Source organism: Cetorhinus maximus, chromosome 2 (assembly GCF_964194155.1).
Source record: "Cetorhinus maximus chromosome 2, sCetMax3.hap1.1, whole genome shotgun sequence".
In the NCBI taxonomy this organism is placed as follows: domain Eukaryota; kingdom Metazoa; phylum Chordata; class Chondrichthyes; order Lamniformes; family Cetorhinidae; genus Cetorhinus; species Cetorhinus maximus.
In genome coordinates this window covers 154,087,597-154,114,397 of record NC_135880.1, presented here as the reverse complement: position 1 = coordinate 154,114,397, position 26,801 = coordinate 154,087,597, and the positions used below count along the sequence as shown (strand labels likewise).

The following is a 26,801-nucleotide window of genomic DNA, read 5'->3' as shown; positions in this document are numbered from 1 at the left end:
CCAATTTCCATTTTAGGCCAGAGCTTGCAAGAACAGAACCACCGAGGCTGCTTAAGGTAAATAGCAGATTTTTTTCTGGCCCCCAGAGAATCAGGAGTACCCCTCTGGGACTGAAAAAGTAATCTGGGCTGCTGCCACCCCAGAGCTCCCACCTTCTGTAAATGTGACCTTCACTGAATAACTTACTCTGCAGGTGGCTACCCTGACCCAATTTTGAAGTGAGCTGAGATTGCAACAGGCTGTCTCTTTGGCTCATCTATAGAATTTAAATGAGGCCGAGGCTTTTCACCACTGCAATGGGTGGCTGGCTAGTGCACTCTGTCGATCAATTATCCAAAAGTGAAACAGATCCTAATATCTTTTGGATATGGCTATATGGGACAATCAGAAACAGGCTAATTTAGGCATTATATATTATTTTGGGCATTAATAATATACCCAATAGGTTACTCAATGTGAGGCTGACTATGATGTGAACCCTGGCCAAGCTTTTGCACGCTATTTGAGTTGTACATGTCCCTGCATCAGGACACAAAACCACAGAAACATTGTGAAACCTGAAATGGAACTAGAAGAGAAAAAATCGTTAAGATGAACATTAAAGCTTAAGCCAGTTTGAACAGGTGTAATGTTCTGACTCCATGCACTCCCACTGGAAACACGTATTGAAAATTTGCTACAGATTGCACAATGCTCCTACAATTAAAATTGAAGGTTGAAAAATAATGTACAGTATGTGCCTGGATTTGCAATATAGGCAAGGCATAGGAACATCAGGAAGGGATGTCCACTGCACTTCTCAGATTGCAAGGCACGATGGAGGTGCCTGTCTACCTTCAGTCTGAGGTGATAGTGCCGGCATGCCAATGCACTGAGGTCCACATTGGTATGATGGCGGCCGCCATGTAGACCTTGGTCTAGGATATTGGTCCTGCATTGCTGCAGGAGCTGCATGCACTCCATCGTTGTAGCCATTGGTGGCATCCATAAGTGTCAGCACGAGAGGGCTGCAGGGCACCTCGATCTCATTCCAGCTGCCCCATTCCCTCAAGGCGTCAGCCAGGGGCCCTTAAGCACCCACAGGGAGGAGAACCAGCAGCTCGACATCTTGGGGCTATCCATTGAGGTGACTCCCAAGAGTGTGCGACCAATCCAAATCCCCTCTTCCTGTGACCCCATCAATTACAGCTTCGCAGGCTGAGGAGGGTGCACCTGCCCCACAGCACCCAAAGCTGGCTGGAGCCCTCCAGGTCTCAGCCCTCCAGAGGACGCCTGCCAAGGTCATCACAGACAACAGGGCACAGCAGCACTGTGCATGATGGGGGAGCACCAAGACATAGCGGCAGGGTAAGGAAAGTGAAAAAGATTTAGTAGCACAATGTTGGCACAGGTGTTAACTACATGTACATAATGTTCACGAATGTAAATAGATCACAATCATTTCATATCTCCTCTTGTCTATGCCTCTTTCTTATGATGAGCTGTGTTACTATCAATCACATGTGATACCTTGGTTCTTGCACTAACGTATGGCAATGGTCTCTATCCTGGGCCTCTCTTCTATACCATGTGCTACCATCTCACCACAATACTTGTCCCATTTCAACATAATTCTCCATATCAGTAATGCCTGCACCTTCATCTTAAGTGTGCTCGTGGAACAAACCTCGTTCCCATGCCTCATAGGGTCCCATCATGTGCATTATTGGCTCTGTACGATTGAGACAGAGGTGTGCCCCTTTCTCATTTGCATTCTTGACAGGTGAAGGCAGATGTTTAACGAGAGATGTGCTCACACAAGGAGAAGGCTCATGTACCATCCAACTCCAACTGCCCACTGTCTCTCAGTAGGGTTTTGATAATATGAGCCTATACTCATGGCTTCCCTCAGCCAAACAGGTTTCTGACGTTCCCAGTGTCCATCTGCTGAGCTCAGCAACAAGTGGGAGCACCTTGCCACCTCAAGGTAATGAAGCAATGGCACATTTTTGTGGAGATGCTGAGACGTACAACCTTAAGCGTTTCTCACCCTGTAGTTGTGACTATTGCAGGGAGAAGGGTCTCGTCACAAAGTTGGTGGACAGCACTCTGTAGCCCATCACCTCGATGCTCCAGGACGTTGCTGATGCTACTTCCAAATGGTGATTTCTGGAGGTCAAAATAGCTTTTGAGCATGCTCTAGAATCACACACCGTTGCTTCAGGCAATGTGGAGGAATGCACAGGGATAGGATCGAGTTTGTGATGAAGCAGAACAGTGCTCCTCATTAGCCATGATGTGTGCCCTTGAGGGCTTCATGTTGTTTGATCATCTTGGACATCACAAGGGCCAGGGCTGGCCTTGAAGGTACACTCGCATCTGAGGCATCTCAATATCAGACAGCCAATATCAGCCATGACCTCGTTATGCTCAGGTGCTCGGCCTCCATTGTAGGGTTAGGATAAATGCAGTAATAAAAACAGAAAATGCTGGAAAAACTCAGCAGGTCCGGCAACATCTGTGGAGAGGGAAACAGAGTTAACGTTTTGAGTCCATATGAGAGTTGCTGTCAGACCAGCTGAGTTTTTCCAGCACTTTTTGCTTTTATTTCAGATTTCCAGCATCTGCAGTATTTTGCTTTTATCTTAGGATAAATGCAGCTCAGGATCCCTAACTTTAACTACCGGATGTCACTGTCATTTCGGAGAGTGTACCACAGCTGAGTGAGTCATCTCAAAGTGCAGTTACAGCAACGGTATTTCATTGGCTGCCTTGTCCCAAGCATTATGTTTCAGTTTCACCATCGATGTAACACTTCGTGCATGGCTGCATTGGTTCCAAAGGATCTCCTTGAGGAACCTTGCCAGATTGAAGGCATGTAGCCACTAGCCCACTGAGGATTGTGTAAGTGTCCCTGCATCTTGTAGGCTGCTCTTGTGACTGAGATGCTGGATGGGCACGTGAAGAAGCAGCATTTTCTGATGTCCGATGCCGGGACGCCCTCCTCCAGGTAGCACCTAATCTCAGCACAGACACATGGCCTTGAGGCTTGCTCATCCTTCAACGCATCAGGGCAATGTGAGCATTCTGTGCAATGGTGCACTGTCAACTGGCAGTTCATGGGTGAAATGAGAGGAGTAGCTATGCTGGTGGTCATGCTGGCCCATGATGGAGGAGAGTAGTCCAACCTGATCCTCAGTGCATCTCGTCATCCTCCTCCTGCAATCTGCCGGCAATGAGGGCCTCACGAGTACGCCTGCCCCATCTGGCCCATGCAATGGCCTTTTCACCTGCATCCTCGGCTCCACAACCTCATCACCATCATCCCCTTTGAGTTCCTCCTCATTGGAAGAGACATGCAGCTTCCTCATCTTGTCATCTGCCAAGACTTCCCATTTGCTGCGCCAGGTTGTGTAGCGTGCAGCAAGCCATACGTGAGACCCTCCCGGGTGTGTACTGGGGCGCTCTGCCAGATCTGTCCAGGCATTGGAATCACATTTTCAGGATATCTATGGTGTGTTCCACCAATGTCCAGGTTGCGGCATGAGCCTCATTATACCTTCTCTCAGCAGGAGTCTGAGGCCACCACACAAGCGTCATCAGCCACATCCTTTGCTGGTACGCTTTGTCACTAGCACCTAGAGGATCTAGTCTATCTGGAGAATCTAGCATCTAGTCTATACTCAAGTAGGAGTAAGGGTAAAATAAAATCAAGGGTCCATATTCTATTTAGTTAAGATATGTCTGGGGAGCTCAGTCCTGTGATTTGCACATCTTGCACTATGTGGGAAATCCTAGACGCTCCTGGCAGTCTGGATGACCATGTGTGCAGGAGGTACCTCCGACTGGAGCAACTTGAGCTCTGGGTTTTGGAGGTTGAGCAACAGCTGGGGGCACTATGGAACATTCAGGAGGCTGAGAGGTTTGTGGATAGCATGTTTCAGACGTGGTCACCCCACAGCTTAAGGAAGTGCAAGCAGAGAGGGAATGGATGACTGCCAGACAGAAGATGGGGACCAGGCAGGTAGTGAGGGAATCCCTCGAGTGCATCTCGATCGCAAACTGTTTTTTGGCCTTGGAAAATGATGAGAGTGACGGTTCCTCTGTGGAGGCCAACCAGAGCCAAAGCCATGCATTGTGGGTGGTCCAGCTGCTCGAGGGGGCGTGGGGGGGGGTGGGGAAGAAGTGTGGAAGGGCAATAGTGGTAGGGGATTCGTTAGTGAGGGGAGTAGACAAGCGCTTTTGCGGCCGTAGACATGACTCCAGGATGGTATGTTGCCTCCGGGTACCAGGGTCAAAGATGTCACAGAACAGCTGCAGGGCATTCTGAAGAGGGAGGGTGAACAGCCAGATGTCGTGGTCCATGTTGGGACCAATGACATAGGAAGAAAGAGAAATGAGGTTCTGCAAACAGACTTTAGGGAGTTAGGTAGGAAATTGAAAAGCAAAACTTCAAAGGTTGTAATCTCTGGATTACTCCTGGTGCCACGCAGTAGTGAATATGGGAACAGAAGGATAAAGCAGATAAATGTGTGGTTGGAGAGATGGTGCAGGAGGGAGGGCTTTAGATTTCTGGGGCATTTAGACCATTTCTGAGGGAGGTGGGACCTGTACAAGTTGGACCGGTTACATTTGAACAGGAACGGGGCCAACATCCTCGCAGGGAGGTTTGCTAATGCTGTCGGGGCAGATTTAAACAAAATTGGAGGGGGGATGGGATCCTGAAAAGTAGTTCAGAGGGGAGAGAAGCTGAGATGGAATTAGAAGTTAAAACGCTAGTAAGTGAGTTTGGAAGGCAGAGGAAACATAGGCTAGATAAGAAAGAAGTGAGATTAACAAGGCTAAATGGAATATATTTTAATGCAAGGAGTTTGACGAATAAGACAGGTGAGCTGAGGACACAGATAGGCACATGGGAGTGTGATATCATAGCTATTGGCCAAAAGGGCAGGATTGGCAGCTCAACTTTCCTGATTACAGGGTACTCAGACGAGATAGACAGGGGGATAGAAGAGGAGACGGGGTGGTCGCAATATTGATCAAGGAATCAATTATAGCAGTCAGGAGAGATGATATCCTGGAAGGATCATTAAATGAGGCCATATGGGTAGAAGTAAAAAACACAAAAGAGGCAAGCATGCTGCTGGGTGCGTACTATAGGCTCCCTAACAGGGAGAAACAGAGGATAAAATATGTAATCAAATTTCAGAGAAGTGTAGGAATAATAAGGCAGTAATAATAGGGGATTTTAACTACCCAAATGTTAACTGGGATAGGTTTATTGTGCAAGTAAGGGAGGGAGAAAAATTCTTAAGTTGCATCCAGGAGAACATTTTTAGCCAGGATGTAGAAAGCCCAATAAGGGAGGGGGCAGTTCTGGACCTAATATTTGGAAATGAGCCTGGGCAGGTGGAAGGCATATCAGTAGGGGAGCATTTGGGAGATAGTGACCATAACTCAGTTAGATTTAGAATAGTTGTGGAAAAGGATAAGGTTGGGCCGGGAATAAAAGTTATAAACTGGGGAAAGGCTAATTTTACTAAGGTGAGTTACGATTTGGCCCAAGTGGACTGGGAGCAGCTACTTGTAGATAAAACTGTGGCAGAGTAGTGGAAGAAATTTAAGGAGGAAACAGCGAGAGTACAGGGCAAATATGTTCCCGTAAAAACAAAGAGGGGGACCAAGTCCGGAGAACCCTGGATGTCAAGGGACATAAAGGTTAAGATTAAGCAAAAAAAGAGAAGCTTATGGCAAATACCGAGGGCTTAATACGGCAGGGTCCCTAGAGGAGCATGAAAAGTGCAGGGGCAGGGGGGGACTTAAAAAAGAAATTAAGAAAGCTAAGAGAATGCATGAGAAAGCATTGGTGGGTAGAATAAAGGAAAACCCAAAGGGTTTTCAAAAATATATAAAGAATAAGAGAATAACTAGGGAAAGAGTAGGGCCAATTACGGACCATAGAGGTAATCTGTGTGTGGACCTGGAAGATGTGGGTACAGTCCTCAATGAATACTTTGCATCAGTCTTCACATTGGAAAAGGATGACGAAGTATAGACATCAGGGTGGAGGACTGTGAAATATTACAAGAAATTAACATAGAGAGAGAGGAGGTACTAGCGGGTTTAGCAGCCTTAAAAGTGGATAAATCCGCAGGCCCGGAAGAGATGTATCCCAGGATGTTGAGGGAGGCAGGGGAAGAGATATCAGGAGCCCTGGCAGTAATTTTCAAATCCTCTCTGGCCACAGATGAGGTGCCAGAGGACTGGAGGACTGAAAATGTTGTCCCATTATTAAAAAAGGGAGGAAGGGATAGGCCAGGAAATTACAGGCCAGTCAGTCTAACCTCGGTGGTGCGGAAGTTACTAGAAAGAATTTTGAGGGACAGAATATATCTGCACTTGGAGCGACATGGACTAATCAAGGATAGTCAGCATGGATTTATTAAGGGAAGGTCATGTTTGACAAATTTGATCGAATTTTTTGAGGAGGTAACCAGGAGTGCTTATGAGCGTAATGCATTTGATGTGGTCTACATGGACTTTAGCAAGGCTTTTGATAAGGTCCCTCATGGCAGACTGGTCAAGAAAGTAAGAGCCCATGGGATCCAAGGCAAAGTTGGATCCAAAATTGGCTAAGAGGCAGGAAGCAGAGGGTGATGGTGAAGGGATGTTTCTGTGACTGGAAGTCTTTTCCAGTGGGGTTCTGCAGGGCTCAGTGCTGGGGCGGTGTGGTGTACATGAATGATTTGGACATAAATGTAGGGGGTATGATCAAGAAGTTCGCGGATGACACAAAAATTGGTAGGGTGGAAAATGCTGAGGAACATAGCCATAAACCACAGAAGGTTATCAATGGACAGGTCAGGTGGGCAGAGCAGTGGAAAATGGAATTCAACGCAGATAATTCTGAGGTAATGCACTTGGGGAGGGCTAACAATATAAGGGATTACACTGTGAATGGTAGGACCCTGGAAAGTACTGAAGATCAGAGGGACCTTGGTGTGCATATCCACAGTTCCTTGAATGTAGCAGGGCAGGTAGATAAGGTGGTTAAGAAGGCATATGGGACACTTGCCTTTATTAGCCGAGGCATAGAATACAAGAGCAGGGAGGTTGTGCTGGAATTGTATAAAATGCTGGTTAGGCCATAACTGGAGTACTGTGTGCAGTTCTAGTCACCACATTATAGGAAGGATGTGATTGCATTGGAGAGGGTGCAGAGGAGATTTACCAGGATGCTGCCTGGGCTGGAGGGTCTGAGCTATGAGGAAAGATTGGATAGGCTGTGGTTGTTTTCCTTGGAGCAGCAAAGGTTGAGAGGGGACCTGATAGAGGTGTATAAGATTATGAGGGACATAGGTAGGGTGGATAGGAAGGCACTTTTTCCATTAGTAGCGGGGTCAATAACCACGGGGCATAGATTTAAGGTAAGAGGTAGAAGGCTAAGAGGGGAGTTGAGGAGAAATTTCTTCACCCAGATGGTGGTGGGAGTCTGGAAAGGGTGGTTGAGTCAGAAACTCTTGTAACATTTAAGAAGTATTTAGATATTCACTTGCATTGCCAAAGCCTCCAGAGCTATGGGCCAAGTGCTGGAAAATGGGATTAGTGTAGTCAGACCTTTATTTATTGGCATGAACACAATGGGCCAAATGGCCTCCTTCTGTGCTGTAAACGTCTATAAGTCACCAAGGAGCCAACCCAGTGGTCCCTCGAAGATCTCAGGTATCTGAGACCTACTCAGGACATACAAGTCATGGTCGTTTCCTGGGAATCTGGCGCAAACCTGCTTGATAAGATTTTTATGGTCGCACACCAGCTGCACATTGAGTGGGTGGTAGCCTTTTCAGTTAATGTACTGGGCTGCCTGTTGCCAGGGAGCTTTTATAGCCACGAGTGCAGTTGATGGCACCCTGCACCTGTGGGAAACCGGAAATCTCAGCAAAGCCCAGTGCTCTTGCATCCTCGCTTGCTTGACCTCTGTCGAAGTTGACAAGTTGTGGGCCTTTGCAAAAATGGATGCATTTGTGGGTGGACGCTTGTGAGATGCTGCAGAGATTCCCAGTGGACCCCTGGAAGGAGCCACTGGTGTAGAAGTTCAGTGGGGTGGTTACTTTCACAGCCACTGGCAATGGATGCCCTCCAAGTCCCCGTGGTGCCAAATCCTGCAGAATGTGGCAAATGTGAGTCACCAGATCCCTTGACATGCGGAGGCATCTGCGGCACTGGTTCTTGCTCATCTGCAGGTAACACATGCAACGTCAATACACCCTGGGTCTAGCAAGGCACCTATGAATGACGGCTCTCTGAGGATCATCCTCTGACCTCCTCACTGCAGTATCAATGAGAAACACGTAAGAGTTAGAATTCATTTCCAAAGGTCCACTTTCTGTCAAGGAATCATCTGTAATTGTGGGCTCAAGGCCTTTTCACTCATGCTGGGAAGTATTGGCCCCTGAAATGATGCCCAGTGCAGGGTGCACATGAATGTTCACCACAAACCAGCCCACATGACCGACTGGCAGCAGCTTCAGCCAGGCGACTTGATGTTCTGCTTTCAGTCCAGGTGCTGGGATCATCATTACCTGCACTCCAAGACTGCACTGTTTGAACTAAACATAAGGGTGAGTGCTCAGTGATTACATGAGATTAAATTAGGGGGTCCGGAGGCTTCTCCTCTGTGAGTGGTGAATGGCCACATTTCCGACGAGGATCTCAAGCTTGTCCAATCCCCCAAGAGTTCTGCAGTTCCATAATACTCTGGTGAATTTGAAGGCCTTGGATGAGGGGTTAAAAATAGGGAAACAATCATTGCCATATTGAGGGATCAGTGTTACATGAATGGGCCTTATTGCTTTACTTGACTGACTCCCTGCATGTCAACTGAACAGCTGCTAACCTGTCTCAGCTGTGCCTCTGTCCTCATTTTGGAACTATCATTTCAGTTGGATGGCCCTTTAGTTCCCCCCCGCCCCAAAGTCATGTGCCTCAGTGTCATTTGTTGTCCCCAATGGAGGCTTTGCCCCACAGCCCCTTCCCTTCCCTCAGTCCTGTCTGGCCCTTTCCCCAATAGAGCCATTGCCCTGCAGCACAGTAAAGGCCACCCCGCCTTAACCCTGGTGTGGTAGCTGTAGAAACTTGCCTGTGAGACTTCCTGAAACTGATGCAGTTCAGCCTGCAAAGCCTGGCACTGACCCCGTGAGTGCTGAGCGATGCAAGGTATGAGAACTAACCTTGGAGTCTCGAGCGAAATGCAGGTTGCCAGCTGCGTATCGTTTAAATCCTGTGATGAAACAGGTCGTTCTAATTGTGCACCAATGTCAGCTCTTACTCCATGTGGAGGGATAATTCAGGTGTGCAGGCATCATAATGAGATGCTGATTTATGATAATGACATTCATAGCGTTCAGTAGTGTGAAGTGTTGACGGCTAAAGCGCATAATCGCTTCCTCGTTTTACGTTATCATAAAACCAGTTTGGGCCTCTTGTGATACTTAGCTCTTGCACCCGCCATGACGCCCACCGCGATTAGGAGCAGAAAATCCCAGCCCTTGTTTTATGCTATGTAGCACTGAAATTGAGTTTAAACTAACATGGATAAATCATGAAAGCGATAATGAGGAAAGCCACATTAAGTTCCACTGATGACTTAGAGTATGAAACATCCTGTGTATGGTCCCAGGCAGGCTATTGTCCTCAATATCCTTGGGCTGGAAAGAATGGTGATGGCGATTGGCCTGAGGCTTTAAATCAGCAATGGCAATTACTTTCCAGCCCCTGAAGTGTGCACAGGTTAATGAGGATAAGATCTGACTCTTTCATGGTGCCGTTCAGAATTGACTAGCTTTCTGACACTCGGGCCTATATTTTAACCTGGAGGCGAGTTCTATGTTGTGAGCAATGGTTGTGGGGATGTCTGTCTTGGAAAACCTGAAAGAACAGATGTCTTGAATGACCGATCGAGAGTTCTGATTGGAAGGGTCGGTGGGGTGGGGGGGGGGGGAGGTGGGGAGAGGTGAAGTCCCAACCCAATTTTGGGGGGGTGGGTGTGCCTTCATTACAGGGAGGGGTTCTGATGGTGTTGGGTGTGGTCAGAGGAGCAGATGAATAATGGAGGAGTAGATGGTAGTCAGCGGGGGTGGTTTGATTGTGGTCAGGTGGGTTCCAGTGGTCATTGTGGCGGGGAGCAGCAGATGTTCCATGGGGAAGGGTTTACTGGGTAACTTCTTGAGTTGGGAGGAAGCACTCCTCCTGGCCCGCATGCAATGCTGCAAAGTAGCTTACCTCATGTGGATAAGTTTGAGGCAGGTTGGGTCCCTGTTTCAGATTTTTTCCATTTTACCCTCTGATACAATACCAACATGTCCATTTTACTCTCTGATAGAACACCAACATGTCCATTTTACTCTCTGATACAATTACCAACATGTCCATTTTACTCTGATAAAACATCAACATGTCCATTTTACTCTCTGACAAAATACCAACATGTCCATTTTACTCTCTGATACAATACCAACATGTCTATTTTACGGTCTGATAAAATACCAACATGTCCATTTTACTCTCTGATACAATACCAACATGTCCATTTTACTCTCTGATAGAACACCAATATATCCATTTTACTCTCTGATACAATTACCAACATGTCCATTTTACTCTCTGATAGAACACCAATATATCCATTTTACTCTCTGATACAATTACCAACATGTCCATTTTACTCTCTGATAGAACACCAACATGTCCAATTTACTCTCTGATAAAATACCAACATGTCTATTTTACTCTCTGATAAAATACCAACATGTCCATTTTACTCTCTGATACAATACCAACATGTCCATTTTACCCTCTGATACAATACCAACATGTCAATTTTTGGGAGATACATGCCTCGCTGTTCAGACTTGGAGCAAGTACAAGAGGATTTCTATTACTTGTGGAATTATACCATCAGCATTTGTTTGTGCCTTCAGGTGGAGACTATGGGTGAAGAGGTTTGTTTTTCACTTGAAGGTACAATCTAACCTACAGTTGGAGCTGAATTATTGGTAGTGAATGAACCTGGGGCTCAGTCTACCTCAATAGTATTGTCACTTGTGAACTGGCTGGTCTATCAGCATGTTGAATGATTGAGTGAATCCCTTCCAACACACTCACTAGTGCTATGGTGTCAGTGCCTTTAATGTAAATATAGGCATTGTGTTCATCTACTTACAGTGATATTCCTGGCAAGGAAACTTGGAATTTCATCATTTGTAGGTCGGATTATAACATAAAATGGCACCTCCAGGGACTGATGCTTCCCATCAGTAACATAGAGCATGAACTGATCTGCTGTTGGTTCCATCTGCTGATGTCGAGACTGAACATAGTTGATGTGCAAATCTTTCATGTGCTTCAGATCAAAGGAATCTAGGAACAGAAAGTGAGAGAAAATGGTTGAACAAGACTGGGCTATAGCTTATGTACATATTGCAGTTATGTGTATATGCATATACAAAACTGATATCTCACTTGTGCACTTTTACCAAATGCATAATCCTGCTGAATTTTTCTGCATCTCAAGAGGGGCCTAGTGTTGGTATGGGAACGAGTTAGGAACACTTTTGACATTTTGTACCCGTGTTAGAGTGCCAAATATTCCCAGATATGGAGAAAAGCTGACCTTTATTCTGTCATAAGAATGTGCCAGCTCCAATCCCAGCTCCCACACCAGCCAAGCTTATGGCCTTATTGAGTATGTTACGAGATCAACTTACCTTCTCGTTGGGTGGAGATTGGGAACTCCAAGTCCGGCCAAGCCTTAGGAGTTTTGCACATGCGTGGATAGAGAGTGGCAGCACATGTGCAATCCAGTGTTTTGTCGTTCTTTGGGCCAAAGAAGGGCCCAATATGCCTGTGCAAAAAGAAAACAATGAAAAAATGGGGTCATGTGACCCAGAAGTGGGGTACCATAATCGAGAAGGGTCCCAGAGAGGAGACAGGGCAAGGTCCCAACGAGAGTCCCAGGCAGGGGACAGGGATAGGGGACAGGGAGACATTCCAGTTAAGAGGAAAGAGAGAGCAGCAGAGAAAGAGGCTCCAAGCAGAAAAAAGGGCTGCAGTTGGCAGACTTTAAGCAATGGGGATTCAGGAGAAGCCCTGAAGGTCTAAGAAAGCCGCAGAATGTTGGTGACTCCATGTTGCAGGCCACTGGGGTGAAGGTAAACCTTTGGAGTAGTACATTTCTGCTCAGTACAGCCGAAGAGCTGAAGTTGTGCTTGTGAGTTGATGCTAGAGCACAATTTGGGAATCCAGGGGAACGGAGTTTCGGGAGACAAGATTGAAACCCTGCGAGGTGGGCTGTCCAAGTTGAAACGACCTTTGGAGAGAATTCCAAGGCTTGATCTTTGAAGGTGAAGACTGGAATCCCTCATGAGAGAGACAGAGTTTCAGTAAGATTGGTTGACTCAGTGTTTACTGACATCTGGGTGGGTTGTTGAGAAATCCATGGAATCTGTTTTGGTTACATCTGCCAGTTATTGTGCAGAGTGGTGTGTTCGAACACAGTTTCCCTGTCAATTCGCATGTACCTCATACTCTAATATTCAGGGCTAATATAAGATAGATGTTGTGTTTCATCTTTCTGACCTTGTCCAGTAAAGTTTATTTTTGTTTTGTTCAAAACCCATAGAATTTTGTGGCTTTATTCTCTTAGTAAATGTTTTGAATATCAAACTTTTTCTCCTTGAAACAAAAAGTTGCTGGTGCCTAACCGTATCATGCCAAACATTTGGGGGTCTGATCCAGGATCATAAGAAATGGGTAAAAACAAAAAGCTAAAAGCTACTGCGGATGCTGGAAATCCAAAACAAAAACAGAATTACCTGGAAAAACTCAGCAGGTCTGGCAGCATCGGCGGAGAAGAAATCAGTTAACGTTTCGAGCCTTCATGGCCCTTCGGCAGAACTGAAGCATAGTTAGAAGAAGGGAGAAATATAAATTGGTTTAAGGTGGGGGGGTGGGGGGGGGGTAGAGAGACACATTGAGGGTGTGGTGATTGTGGAGATGAGCAGATAATCAAAAGATGTCACAGACAAAAGGGTCAAAGAGGTGTTTTGTCTGAGAAAAGTGCTAATTAAGAATGGAGGACAGGATATTCAAAGTACAGCTCTAGTGGGGGTGGGGTGGAAAGGCTAACAAGGTTTTAGTTTTAGATTTAAAAATAATGGAAATAGGTGGGGAAAGAAGAATCTATATAAATTATTGAAAAAAAAATAAATAAAGCGGGGGGTGGGGGGCGGGGAAGAAACGGGGTGGGGATGGGGGGAGGGGGAGTTTAAGATCTAAAGTTGTTGAACTCAATATTCAGCCCGGAAGGCTGTAAAGTGCCTAGTCGGAAGATGAGGTGCTGTTCCTCCAGTTTGCGTTGGGCTTCACTGGAACAATGCAGCAAGCCAAGGACAGACATGTGAAATTTCTCCTTTAACTCCTCTCACTTCCTCCAAATAAAAGGTGTGGCTATGGGTACCCGCATGGGCCCCAGCTATGCCTGTCTCTTTATGGGGTATGTGGAACATTCCTTGTTCCAGTCCTACTCCAGCCCCCTCCCACAACTCTTTCTCCGGTACATCGATGATTACTTCAGTGCTGCTTCATGCTCTCGTCGGGACCTGGAAAAATTTATTAATTTTGCTTCCAATCTCCACCCCTCCATCATCTTCACATGGTCCATCTCTGACACTTCTCTTCCCTTCCTTGACCTCTCTGTCTCAATTTCTGATGAAAGACTGTCCACCAATATCCATTACAAGCCTACCGACTCCCACAGCTACCTCGACTACAGCTCCTCACACCCCGCTTCTTGCAAAGACTCCATCCCATTCTCTCAGTTCCTTCGCCTCCGTCGCATCTGTTCTGATGACGCTACCTTCAAAAACAGCTCCTCTGACATGTCCTCCTTCTTCCTTAACCGAGGTTTTCCATCCACGGTCGTTGACAGGGCCCTCAACCGTGTCCGGCCCATCTCCCGCGCATCCTCCCTCACGCCTTCTCCTCCTTCCCAGAAACATGATAGGGTCCCCCTTGTCCTCACTTATCACCCCACCAGCCTCCGCATTCAAAGGATCATCCTCCGCCATTTCCGCCAACTCCAGCATGATGCCACCACCAAACACATCTTCCCTTCACCCCCCCTGACGGCATTCCGTAGGGATCGTTCCCTCCGGGACGCCCTGGTCCACTCCTCCATCACCCCCTACTCCTCAACCCCCACTTATGGCACCTCCCCATGCCCATGCAGAAGATGCAACACCTGCCCCTTCACTTCCTCTCTCCTCACCGTCCAAGGGCCCAAACACTCCTTTCAAGTGAAGCAGCATTTCACTTGCATTTCCCCTAACTTAGTCTACTGCATTCGTTGCTCCCAATGCGGTCTCCTCTACATTGGAGAGACCAAACGCAATCTGGGCGACCGTTTTGCGGAACACCTGCGGTCTGTCTGCAAGAAAGACCCAAACCTCCCTGTCGCTTGCCATTTTAACACTCCACCTTGTTCTCTTGCCCACATGTCTGTCCTTGGCTTGCTGCATTGTTCCAGTGAAGCCCAATGCAAACTGGAGGAACAGCACCTCATCTTCCGACTAGGCACTTTACAGCCTTCCGGGCTGAATATTGAATTCAACAACTTTAGATCTTAAACTCCCCCTCCCCCCATCCCCACCCCGTTTCTTTCCCGCCCCCCACCCCCCGCTTTATTTATTTTTTTTTCAATAATTTATATAGATTCTTCTTTCCCCACCTATTTCCATTATTTTTAAATCTAAAACTAAAACCTTGTTAGCCTTTCCACCCCACCCCCACTAGAGCTGTACTTTGAATATCCTGTCCTCCATTCTTAATTAGCACTTCTCTCAGACAAAACACCTCTTTGACCCTTTTGTCTGTGACATCTTTTGATTATCTGCTCATCTCCACAATCACCACACCCTCAATGTGTCTCTCTCCCCCCCCCCACCCCCCCACCTTAAACCAATTTATATTTCTCCCTTCTTCTAACTATGCTTCAGTTCTGCCGAAGGGCCATGAAGGCTCGAAACGTTAACTGATTTCTTCTCCGCCGATGCTGCCAGACCTGCTGAGTTTTTCCAGGTAATTCTGTTTTTGTCATAAGAAATGGGATTACCAGTTTCTCAAGTGGTGAGCAGTTTTGACGTTGTGGGTTCAGTAGGCACTGGATTAGACTACGGAAACTTTTAGTTCATGTGGGCTCCTTGCAACCAGTGAAGAGATGAGTGCGAACAAAAGGATAAGGCCTGAAAATGGGAGCAAGAATTGCAATGCATGATTAAACCGTACCTGTTGGTTACAATGCATGAAGCATGCAAACCTTATACTGCCTGCTAATTTTGACAATAGTAGCATGCAGCCATTCAGAGGCGCATTTAGTTACCCTGCATGCCTCAACCCCAAGTTCATGTGAGCACCACTTAAAACCAGCCTGCTCCTCTTGAAGGGGAGGTACACTCTGGCTACAACAAATGCATGGGAAGAGAGTCTGATCTGTAAGAAGACTGAATATGGCACAATAGGGAAGAAAGAATGCTCCAAGGCTCTTTGATGCAGTACTCTTGGTGCAGAGGTCGGACAGGGAGAGCAAGGAGTCCTCCATCCAGAGGGGTCTGCCTCTAGGCAGACAGGTAGCGGGAGCAGACGGTTCTGCAATCAATGTTAGCGTTGACTCAGGACCTGGATATAGTGCTGCAAGTTCAATGACTTTAGACGAGTGGTCAAGGTCAGTGAATGCATCTTTAAATGCCATCTCTTTGCAAATAAATCACACATTAACCAACTCTCATTCACTCACTTACCAATATTTTTTATCAACAACACTTCATATTTACTTCGGAGTTCACATTAACACCATTGCGACTCTTCACCATTTGCGACTCCTCAGAAACTGAAGCAGTCCATGTCCAAATGCAGCAAGAGCTGGGTTGAAAAGTGGCAAGTAACATTCGAACCACACAAGTGTCCGGCAATGACCATCTCCAACAAGAGAGAATCTGACCATTACCCTTTGATGTTCAATGGCATTACCATCACTGAATTCCACACTATCAACGTCCTGGGGATTACCATTGGTCAGAAACTGAACTGGCCATATAAATACTGTGGCTACAAGAGCAGATCGGAAGCTGGGAATCGCGTGACAAGTAACTCATCTCCTGACTCCCCAAAGCCTGCCCACCATCTACAATCCACAAGTCAGGAGTGTGACGGAATACTCCCCACTTGCCTCGATGACTGCAGCTCCCACAACACTCAAGAAGCTTGACACTGTCCAGGACAAAGCAGCCTGCTTGATTGGCACCACATCCACAAACATTCACTCCCTTCATCATCAACGCACAGTAGCAACAGTGTGTGCCATCTATAAGATGCACTGCAGGAATTCACCAAGGCTCCTTTGGCAGCACCTTCCAAACCCACGGCCACTACCATGTAGAAGGACAAGGGCAGCAGACACATGGGAACACCACCACCTGGAAGTCCCCCTCCAAGTCACTCACCATCCTGACTTGGAAATATATCACATTTCTTCACTGTCATTGGGTCAAAATCCTGGAACTCCCTCCCTAGCAGCACTGTGGGTGTACCTACACCACATGGACTGCAGCGGTTCAAGAAGACAGCTCACCACCACCTACTTAAGGGCAATTAGGGATGGGCAATAAATGCTGGCCCAGCCAGCAATGCCCACATCCCATGAATGAATTTTTAAAAACTTATCAATTTAGGACTGCCAGATATGACTCAGTTCTTTTCTGAATCCCCATCTGCCCTTTCAGGTAAAAGATCCCATCACACTATTTTGAAGAAGACAAAGGGAGTTTTCCCCTATCCTGGCCAATATTTATCCCCCAATCAACATCACAAAAACAGAATATCTGGTCATTATCACATTCCTGTTTGTGGGATCTAGCTGTGCACAAATTGACTGCTGGGTTTCCTACATTACAACAGTGATTACATTTGAAGTCACTGGCTATAAAGCACTTTGAGGCATCCAGTGATCGTGAAAAGTGCTATATGGTTGTTTGCTTACACAACTCAAAAAACATTTAAAGGATTATCTTTGTTTTCAATGGGAAGTTTTTTGCAGCGTTAATGACACATCTTTGAATGAATTTTTTTCCATTGTCACAAGTTTATTTTATTACACATGCATTTAAAATAATTCCCATTGCTACTGCACGGTTCCCAAGGACTGTGCATAGTGGGTACTGGGTGAGAGACTATGGAGAATACATGGGGGGCACGGAGGTGGCATGGGGATCTGAGGGGGCATGGGGGAGATCTGAGGGGGCATGGAGATGCCATAGTGGATCTGAGGGAGCATGGGGTGGCATGGGGGTTCTGAGGGAGCATGGGGGATCTGAGGGAGAATAGGGTGGCATGGGAGATCTGAGGAGTCATGGAGGTGGCATGGGGATTATGGTATAAGGGTATGTGGCATAGCAAGGACTAAGGTGGGACTGGGAAACACTACTGCCCACAGTGTGATGTAAAGAGGCACATGACCTGAGACTAGGGTCAATTGTGGACTGCACAGAGACCTGTGTAGAAGCAAGCATGGAGTTAGCTCAGAGTTTGGGCTCTACCATGTAAAAATGTACCTAATTATGTATTATCAATAAACATTTAATGTTCAACCATACAAGGCTCAGAGCCTCTTCGTAAAGCCTATTGAACATACAGCATACAACAGGAATAGGTTGGGAGTGAGGGGGTGAGAGGGTGAGGAGGTGAGGTTTAAGGAGTTTTTGATGTTGAGAGCTGGGCTGTTGTGTTAGAGAATGGAGGTGTGCCTTTCTAACCAGCCCACCTCTGCACCCACACTCCTCCTGCGTTTCCATTGCAGCTCGCAAACTACACTGCCATTGTGAACCCTATATGAGAAAACAAAAATCCTGGGCAAGGTCATGCATGGGTTTGGGCATGCAGTTCACAAGCCACAAAAGTGTGTAAGTCGTGTTTTCCTGAACCTTGATGAAAATCCAGCCCCAGGTTCTTGATGAGTGAAAACTTTGCAAACTCGTATTAAACGTTTTGTGATAATGTATTCTGGTGCTGTCCACTATCAGCATATCTCACCAGCAGCTTCTATCTTCTATCATACATCTTCTGATCTTGAACCCAGGAGGTAACCCAGAAGATGCGCCACCTGGAAATTGCCCGGGAAGTTTGAGCTTCCAATGAGCAATTATCCTGCACTGGGAACCATCTGATGCTCCGATTTCAATTGGAGACTTCAGGCGGTTCAGACTGTATTAGCAGAACAGTTACTCAGGAAAAGTTAGAAGAATTAAAACCACTTCTAACTCCTGGGTAACGAGAGTATTGAGCCCCCACCCCTGATGAACCATGGGACCCCTGACTAGCCCCCCAACACCCCCCCATTCCACCCGACTACCTCTCACACCACCGATTACCTTCCCCACACATCCCGCCAACTACGTCCTCACCCCCTTGACCACCCGTTACCCATCAACTACCCCGGCATCCCCGACTAACCCCCCAACCCACGACTAGCCTCCTCGGACCCTGACTACTCTCTCACACCCCCGACTACCCTCCCGTCCCCCCAACTCCCCTCACCCCCGACTACCCCCCCACCCCCGACTACTCCTCCATCCTCCCCGATTACCCTCTCACCCCAAACTACCCCTGAACCCCAAACTACCATCACCCCCCGACTATCCCCCAACCCACCCCACTGACAATCTGAGTCCCCCACTGACTACCCAAACCCTCCCACAGACCACCCGACCCCCCCACCAACCACTTGACCCCCCCACTGACCACCTGACCCCCCTGACCATTTGACCCCAATCCACCAACCACCCAACCCCTCAAACAAACGACACAACTCCTCCTCACTGACTACCTGATCCTCCTGATCCATCCTACACCCCACTGACCAACCGACCCCAACCCCACTGACCACCCTACTCCCCCAAACCATCCCACCACTCCAGTGACCACCCAATACCACCTACTGATCACCCGACCCCCAGGTCCATCCTACTCCTTCCCCCACCCCCCCACTGACTATCCAACCCCTCTCCACTGAGCATCCTACACACTAACCTCACACACTTTACCTTCTCCCTGGCTTTTCAAAATGGCTGTGTCCTTTAAACTTAACTGTTTCAAAGCAGTTAGTGCTGTAAAAAAAGGACCATGGCTTCCTTTGCCTCCGATGTTGCTGCTCTGGAATGAAGGCCTCAGGAACTCGTTGCACTGAACTATTCTCACCCGGTCCTAGTTGGAAGGTCAGGCAAGAAGGGTACAGCTCCATTTCAGTGTAAGCAATTAGGAGTGGATTGGCAATCCGACAGTAATTAACATCCCATGGAAGTACTGGCCCCTTGTCTTCATGAAGAAGCAAGCCTATTGTTTTGGCTAAGGAGGAAGAAGAATCATTTTACACTTTTTTCCAAACTGGTTGTGGAAGCTACTGGAAATTGTGCAAAAAAGTTGTGCAATGATGAGTTTTACCATCATAGTAATGGAAAAATAGACCTTTACTGAACACTTTTTGTCATGAGCTCATAAACTCTTTTACACATTAACCTACTATAGTCATTGGAAATACAGAGACATGTTTACAGCCAATGGATATGGCCATGTGGATTTGAGAAATCAGGATCATTTCAACTTGATATTACCTATGCTGATGCCCATATTACTCTTCTCATAGCCTGGTGAAGGTAATGTGTTCTCTATGTATCCAAACTGGGGTGGGGACCACAGAACAAAAGTCAATTCATCAATGGCAGTATCTGGATCACCAGCACACAAGTGGTCAATTGTAATGGCAGCTGATGACCCCTCATCAACAATGAATGTTTCACCTGGAATGAGACAGAATCAGATGGGAATGAATTTCATTTAAAATGAATGTAAATGTCTTTATTATTAGTTCTAGGATAACATCAGTTAACTAATGAATCATCCTGTTTCAAGCAGGTTAAGGGCCTGCAGATAATGGCATTGTCACAAAAACAGAAATAGTCAATGCAAAAAAAATCTACAGTAGAAAAACCTGCTTCTTCACATAATGGCAAATAACATAATATAATTTTTAAAATTGTATTAAATAACATTTTATAACGAACTAGTTTAAGCTACTGTTTTGAGGAAAAGAGGAGTCAGGCAAGCCATGTAGAATTTCCTTTTCATTCCACACAAGTGACACGATGGTGTAAGTCATTTCAATGTCTTACTAGTTTCTGCCATCCCGGGTTTGACAATAAGGACCAAGATGTTGGCCTGAATTTTCATCCTTAGGGCGGGTAGTGGGATTAGGAAAAATTCCCAGCTCGACCTGCCCACCTTAGAAGAGAGTGCTTGCAAAGGTGGAACTTTCCTTGCCGGGGGCAGGTGCGGCCCAGGTCAGGACAGCCAACGTGGGAAGAAGTTTGGAGGCAGCCACAGGAGCTTCCAGGTGCAGAGGTTCGCTGCCTAAAAGGCCCATCTTGGTGCTGGGGGACTTTGTCCCAGTTATACTGAAAATACAAAGGCTTTCCAGCCTTCGCCCCTCACGCCCACTCAGCCCCCACAAGCTCCCCATGCACCATCAATGCCACATCATGCCCCCATGCCAGACTATGGCCCCTCATGCCCACCATGCCAATTTATGGCACTTCCTGTACATTGCACAGAACCAATGAACCCTACAGTGACCAGAGGATGTTGAAAAAAAACCCTTAGGGCAGAATCATCCACTCCCGTTTTCAGTGGGTGTCATAAGGGGCGGGAGCAGAAAATATCGGGAGTGCGCAAAAATCTGTTTCACGTCACCATGAAACCAGTTTGCAATTATCTGTTCCACCTATCAATGGCGGCCGCATTTCCCATCGCCACACATTGGGAACCTACTTCCAATAATTTAGTATCTCATTGTAAACTCTGCTCGCTGGAATCATCCCCACAAGCTTGATCATCTGGGCATATTGATGTGATTGCATGTTGGCATGTTTCACACCTTTACATAAGCGATGTGCATCTGGCTAGCTGCACTTCACTCGGCACTTTGAGGTTTGTTTGCCTACCTTGCTTCAGGCAGCACTCGTGGTCATAAGCGCCAGGCTCCGCAGACAACACCACATCACTTTTATGGGGGGCTCAAGGGCAGGTCTCGAGCTACCAGACCAGCCATAAACAAGGGGTGGCTTTTCAACGGCTGCAGGGCTAGGGCTTGCTTAGGGTAGGGGGCTATCCCAGGGTGTGTGTGGGGCCACGTATTGATCTGTGCAAGATGGTGAGGGCTGAAGAGGCAATCTCCAGAGGAGATCAGGCCAGATGGAAGTGTGAGGGTGTGTGTGAGAGAGTAAGTGGTGATGTCCCTTGAGCTGGCATTGAGCGAGATGCCAGTGAATGTGTGATGGACTTAAGTGTGTGAGTTTAGAGTGATGAGATGGTTGCTTTACTCTGGGGGCTCTGGATGAGATCATTCATCCTCTTTGTGCACTAGATGGTCAATCTCTTCTGTGTAGGGCTGGCATTGATCACTACTGCCGTCGCCTCCCAAGCCAGAGTGGTAATGCTGCTGGACCTCCTGCAGCCAGAGTGGAGTGGAGCCATCACAGCAGGCCTCCAAAAGGCATTCCAGTGATGGGTCACTGAACTTATCTTGGCTTTCAGAGCCATGTCTTTACTGAAGCAGTCCTGGGCTGCAAGCATTGAGAACTGTGTGCTTGGCTGCAGTTTAGATATGGCACCTGGAGTGAGGAAATGGTGAGGTAATGGCGTGGTAGGTGATTTAGAGGTTGTCTGCCAGTGGGGCAGCATAGTTCCTGTGATTCCTGCGACATGGTTCCTGCTGCATGATTAATCAGGCGGGAAGCAGATGATACGGCACAAAAACCCACCATTGCGACCGGCAGGTAAAACCTCGTTTTTCACTCCAGCTACCGCATTTAGTGCAATTCTGGGATGATTCCACCCTTATAAAAGTCATGCATTCATTCATTACTCTCTAATATGTTTTTAAGAATTGTCATTACACTACAAGGCAATAAAAGTGTTGATCATTCAGCCTCTTTAAAGTATCAATAAGGGAAGCCTTGAGGTGGGTGATTTTAACTTTCCCTACATTGACTCAGAATCACTTAGTGCTAGGGGTTTGGATGGTGCAGAATTTGTAAGGTGCATCCAGGAGGGTTTCCTGAGACAATATGTAGATAGTGCAACTAGGGAAGGGGCAATACTGGACCTGGTATTAGGGAATGAACCCGGCCAGGTGGTCGAAGTTTCAGTAGGGGAGCATTTTGGGAAAAGTGACCATAATTCAGTAAGTTTCAAGGTACTGGTGGATAAGGAAAACAGGAGTCCTCGGGTTAAGGTACTTAATTGGGGGAAGGCTAATTATAACAATATTAGGCAGGAACTGCGGAATCAAGACTGGAGGCGGATGTTTGAGGGCAAATCAACAACTGATACTTGGGGGGCTTTCAAACGTCTGTTGATAAGAATTCAGGACCAGCATGTTCCTGCTAGGATGAAGGATAAGTATGGCAAGTTTCAGGAACCTTGGATAACAAAGGATATTGTGAGATTAGTCAAAAAGAAAAGGGAAGCATTCATAAGGGCTAGAAGGCTGGGAACGGATGAAGCCCATGGAGAATATAAAGAAAGTAGGAAGAAACTTAAGCAAGGAGTCAGGAGGGCTAAAAGGGGTCATGAAAAGTCATTGGCAACCAGGATTAAGGAAAATCCCAAGGCCTTTTATACATATGTAAAAAGCAAGAGGGTAGCCAGGGAAAGGGTAGGCCCACTCAGGGACAGAGGTAGGAATCTGTGTGTGGAGCCAGAAGAAATGGGAGAGATACTAAATGAGTACTTCTCATCAGTATTCACCAAAGAGAAGGACTTAACTTTCGATTTGTCTAGAGAAGAGTGTGTAAATAGCCTGGATCATGTTGAGATCAAAAAAGAGGAGGTGTTAGGCGTCTTGAAGAATATTAAGGTGGATAAGTCCCCAGGGCCAGATGGGATCTACCCCAGAGTACTGAGGGAGGAGATTTCTGGGGCCTTGACAGAAATCTTTGTATCCTCACTGGCTATGGGTGAGGTCCCAGAGGACTGGAGAATGGCCAATGTTGTTCCATTGTTTAAGAAGGGTAGCAGGGATAATCCAGGAAATTACAGGCCGGTGAGCCTTACGTCAGTGGTAGGGAAATTATTGGAGAAGATTCTTCGTGACAGGATTTACTACCATTTGGAAGCAAATTGGCGTATTAGTGACAGGCAGCATGGTTTTGTGAAGGGGAGGTCGTGTCTCACTAACTTGATTGAGTTTTTCGAGGAAGTGACAAAGATGACCGATGATGGAAGGGCAGTGGATGTTATCTATATGGATTTTAGTAAGGCCTTTGACAAGGTCCCTCATGGCAGACTGGTACAGAAGGTAAAGTCGTACGAGATCAGAGGTGAGCTGGCAAGATGGATACAGAATTGGCATGGTCATAGAAGACAGAGGGTAGCAGTGGAAGGGTGCTTTTCTGAATGGAGAGCTGTGACTAGTGGTGTTCCGCAGGGATCAGTGTTGGGACCTTTGCTGTTTGTAGTATACATAAATGATTTGGAGGAAAATGTAACTGGGCTAATTAGTAAGTTTGCAGTTGACACTAAGGTTGAAGGAGTTGCAGATAGTGAAGAGGATTGTCAAAGGATACAACGGGATATAGATCAGTTGGAGACTTGGGCGGAGAAATGGCAGATGGAATTTAATCCAGACAAATGCGAGGTAATGCATTTTGGAAGGACTAATACAGGTAGGAATCATACAGTAAATGGCAGAACCCTTAAGTGCATCGACGGGCAGAGGGATCTGGGTGTACAGGTCCACAGGTCACTGAAAGTGGCAACACAGGTGGACAAGGTAGTCAGGAAGGCATATGGCATGCTTGCCTTCATCGGCAGGGGTATTGAGTATAAAAGTTGGGAAGTCATGCTGCAGCTGTATAGAACCTTGGTTAGGCCACACTTGGAATATTGCGTGCAATTCTGGTCGCCACATTACCAGAAGGATATGGAGGCGTTGGAGAGGGTGCAGAGGAGGTTTACCAGGATGCTGCCTGGTCTGGAGGTTATTAGCTATGAGGAGAGCTTGGAGAAACTCGGATTGTTCTTACTAGAGCGACGGAGATTGAGGGGCGACTTGATAGAAGTTTACAAAATTATGAGTGGCATGGGCAGAGTTGCTAGTCAGAAGCTTTTTCCCAGGGTGGAAAAGTCAATTACTAGGGAACATAGATTTAAGGTGAGAGGAGAAAACTTTAGAGGAGATGTGCGGGGCAAGTCTTTTACGCAGAGGGTAGTGAGTGTCTGGAATTCGCTGCCAGAGGAGGTGGTGGAAGCAGGTACGATAGTGGTGTTTAAGAGGCAGCTTGACAAATACATGAATAGGATGGGAATAGAGGGATACGGACCTCGGAAGTGCAAAATGTTTTAGTTTGACAGGCAATATGATTGGCGTAGGCTTGGAGGGCTGAAGGGCCTGTTCCTGTGCTGTACTTTTCTTTGTACTTTGTTCAAACACTTGAAACCACTTAACAGTGCAGCTGTTTCAATAAATCCATTACTCTTGTTGAAAAAGCTGTGCTCCAGAGAAAACATTTCTTGATTGATAGCCCTGGTCCTCTGAACTCTGTGGTCAATTTCACAATGTTTATTTACACAACATTAAGTGGTTTGTAGGGTTTGTGGTTTTTGTTACGGATACTTTAAAGCATTTGGATGATTGACACTTTTATTGCTTTGGAGTGAAAGGACATTTTTTTAAAACTGTGGAAAGTAATGAATGAATGAATAATTTTTAAAAAGATTCTCTTACGCATTCTGTTATCACTATAGGGTTCATTGGTTCTGTAGAATGTATAGTGGGTCAATGGGCCCCATGGAAGTGCCAGAGCTTGAGGAGGACGTTTGGAACTCACATTTTAAAAGGTGCCCTCATGTTTATTAGGGTTCATGATGTCTCTGAAGGGCTGTGAACCTTTGATTCTTTAAAAAACATGACCGACTCCAATAAAGCTGTAGAAGAGTGAGACTTACCAATCTCTGCAATGGAGCCAGCCATGTCGGGAGTGCTGGGTGTGGGCTTTTGACAGCAACCAGCCCACACCTTTTAAAGGCACTCCTGAAAATCAGACAGCACAGGAATGGGGACAGGAATCCCAGAATTGGGACCTGCCTGCCATTTTTCAAGGGCTTACGAGTCATTCCCAACTCAGTGAAAATTCAGCCCATAATGTTCAGTGTTTATTATTAGTACTCTGGTTTTAATTCATATTTATTACTCTGGTTTGCAGTACAGGAGAGTTGTAGATCTGAAGGAAACCAGCAAAATAGTAGCAGAGACTCAGCATATTTTTCCATAATCCTGCAGAAAGGGTAATAGTGTCAGGAGCAAATCCAATGGTGCTCTTCATTCAGTTTGTCTTACTTTAATTGCTAAAGGCTACTAATGAGGGTTACACCAGTAAATCCAATAGAAAGGTATCAAATTGGGCAGGGAGAAATTCCTCCAGTCCCTGGAGCCTATCATCACTTTCAGGGTTTCTTACCTCAAATAATATTGGATGTTCCACACATTACTCAAGATTCCTGGCTAATGACAGGAAAACATCACACAATGCTCACTAGTCCAGGACATTGTTAAAGGAGTCCTTAGAGTGGTGTCCCAGCTCAACCATCTTCAGCTGCTTCATCAATCACCTTCTCTCCAATCTAAGGTCAAAAGTGGGGATCTTCACTGATGATTGCACAGTGATTAATTTGATTTGCAACTCCACAGATAATGAAGCAGTCCATACTCACATGCAGCACAACCTGGACAATATTCAGGCTTGTGTTGACATGTGGGAAGTAACATTTGCACCACAAAAATGCTAGGTAATAACTATCTCCAACAAGGGAGAATATAATCACCTCCTCTTGACAGTTAACATCATTGCCACCATCAAATCACCCATCATCAACATCCTGGAAGTCACCATTGATTAGAAACTTAACTGGATAAGCCATGAAAAAACTGTGGCTATAACTGCCTGTCAGAGGTTGGGTATTCCGTGGTGAGTGACTCAAAATCTGACTTCCCAAAGCCTGTTCACCATCTGTGAGGCACAAGTCAAGAGCATGATGGAATACTCACTACTTGCTTGGATGTGTGCAACTTCAAAAACAGTCGAGAAGCTCGACACCATCCAGACAAAGCAGCCTGCTTAATTGGCATCTCATCTAACAACTTAAACATTCACGACCTCCACCGCTGATGCACAGTGGAGCAGTGTGTACAATTTACAAGATGCACTGCAGCAACTCACCAAGGCTCTTTCGACAGCATATTCCAAACCTGTGAATTCTACCACTAGAAGGGCAAGGGCAGCAGATGCATGGGAACACCATTACCTCCAAGTGACACACCATCCTGACTTGGAAATATATCGCCGTTCCTTCATTGTCACTGGATCAAAACCCTCCCTAACAGCACTGTGGGTGTATCTATACCACATGGACTGCAGCAGTTCAAGAATGCAGCTCACCACCACTTTCTCGGGGCGAATTATGGATGACAATAAATGCTAGACTTGCATGCAACATTCACACCCATAAATGAACATAGCAACGTTGTAGATTTTATGTGATCCAGTTTTGCCACAAAGTCTGCAGGTGTCATTTAAAATGTAAATCCATCCACCCCATGGATTGAATTTCACTCCTTCCACCTTGGATTGTATAACTATGAAAACAAAATGACATTTTTT

The 26,801-nt window shown here is 46.4% G+C and overlaps 1 protein-coding gene across 3 annotated transcripts in view; it reads right to left on the bottom strand.

Annotated features, from left to right (window-relative positions):
• The window catches only part of frem1a (Fras1 related extracellular matrix 1a), a 429,561-nt gene that overhangs the window by 128,074 nt on the left and 274,686 nt on the right, over window positions 1-26,801 (bottom strand). For all 3 annotated transcript variants that reach the window (XM_078570514.1, XM_078570515.1, XM_078570516.1), the window contains exons 18-19: window positions 19,698-19,883; window positions 11,201-11,397 (exon numbers count right to left, since the gene is read on the bottom strand). In XM_078570514.1, the coding sequence (XP_078426640.1) occupies window positions 11,201-11,397; window positions 19,698-19,883 (383 nt within the window). The remainder of the gene's footprint in view (window positions 1-11,200; window positions 11,398-19,697; window positions 19,884-26,801) is intronic.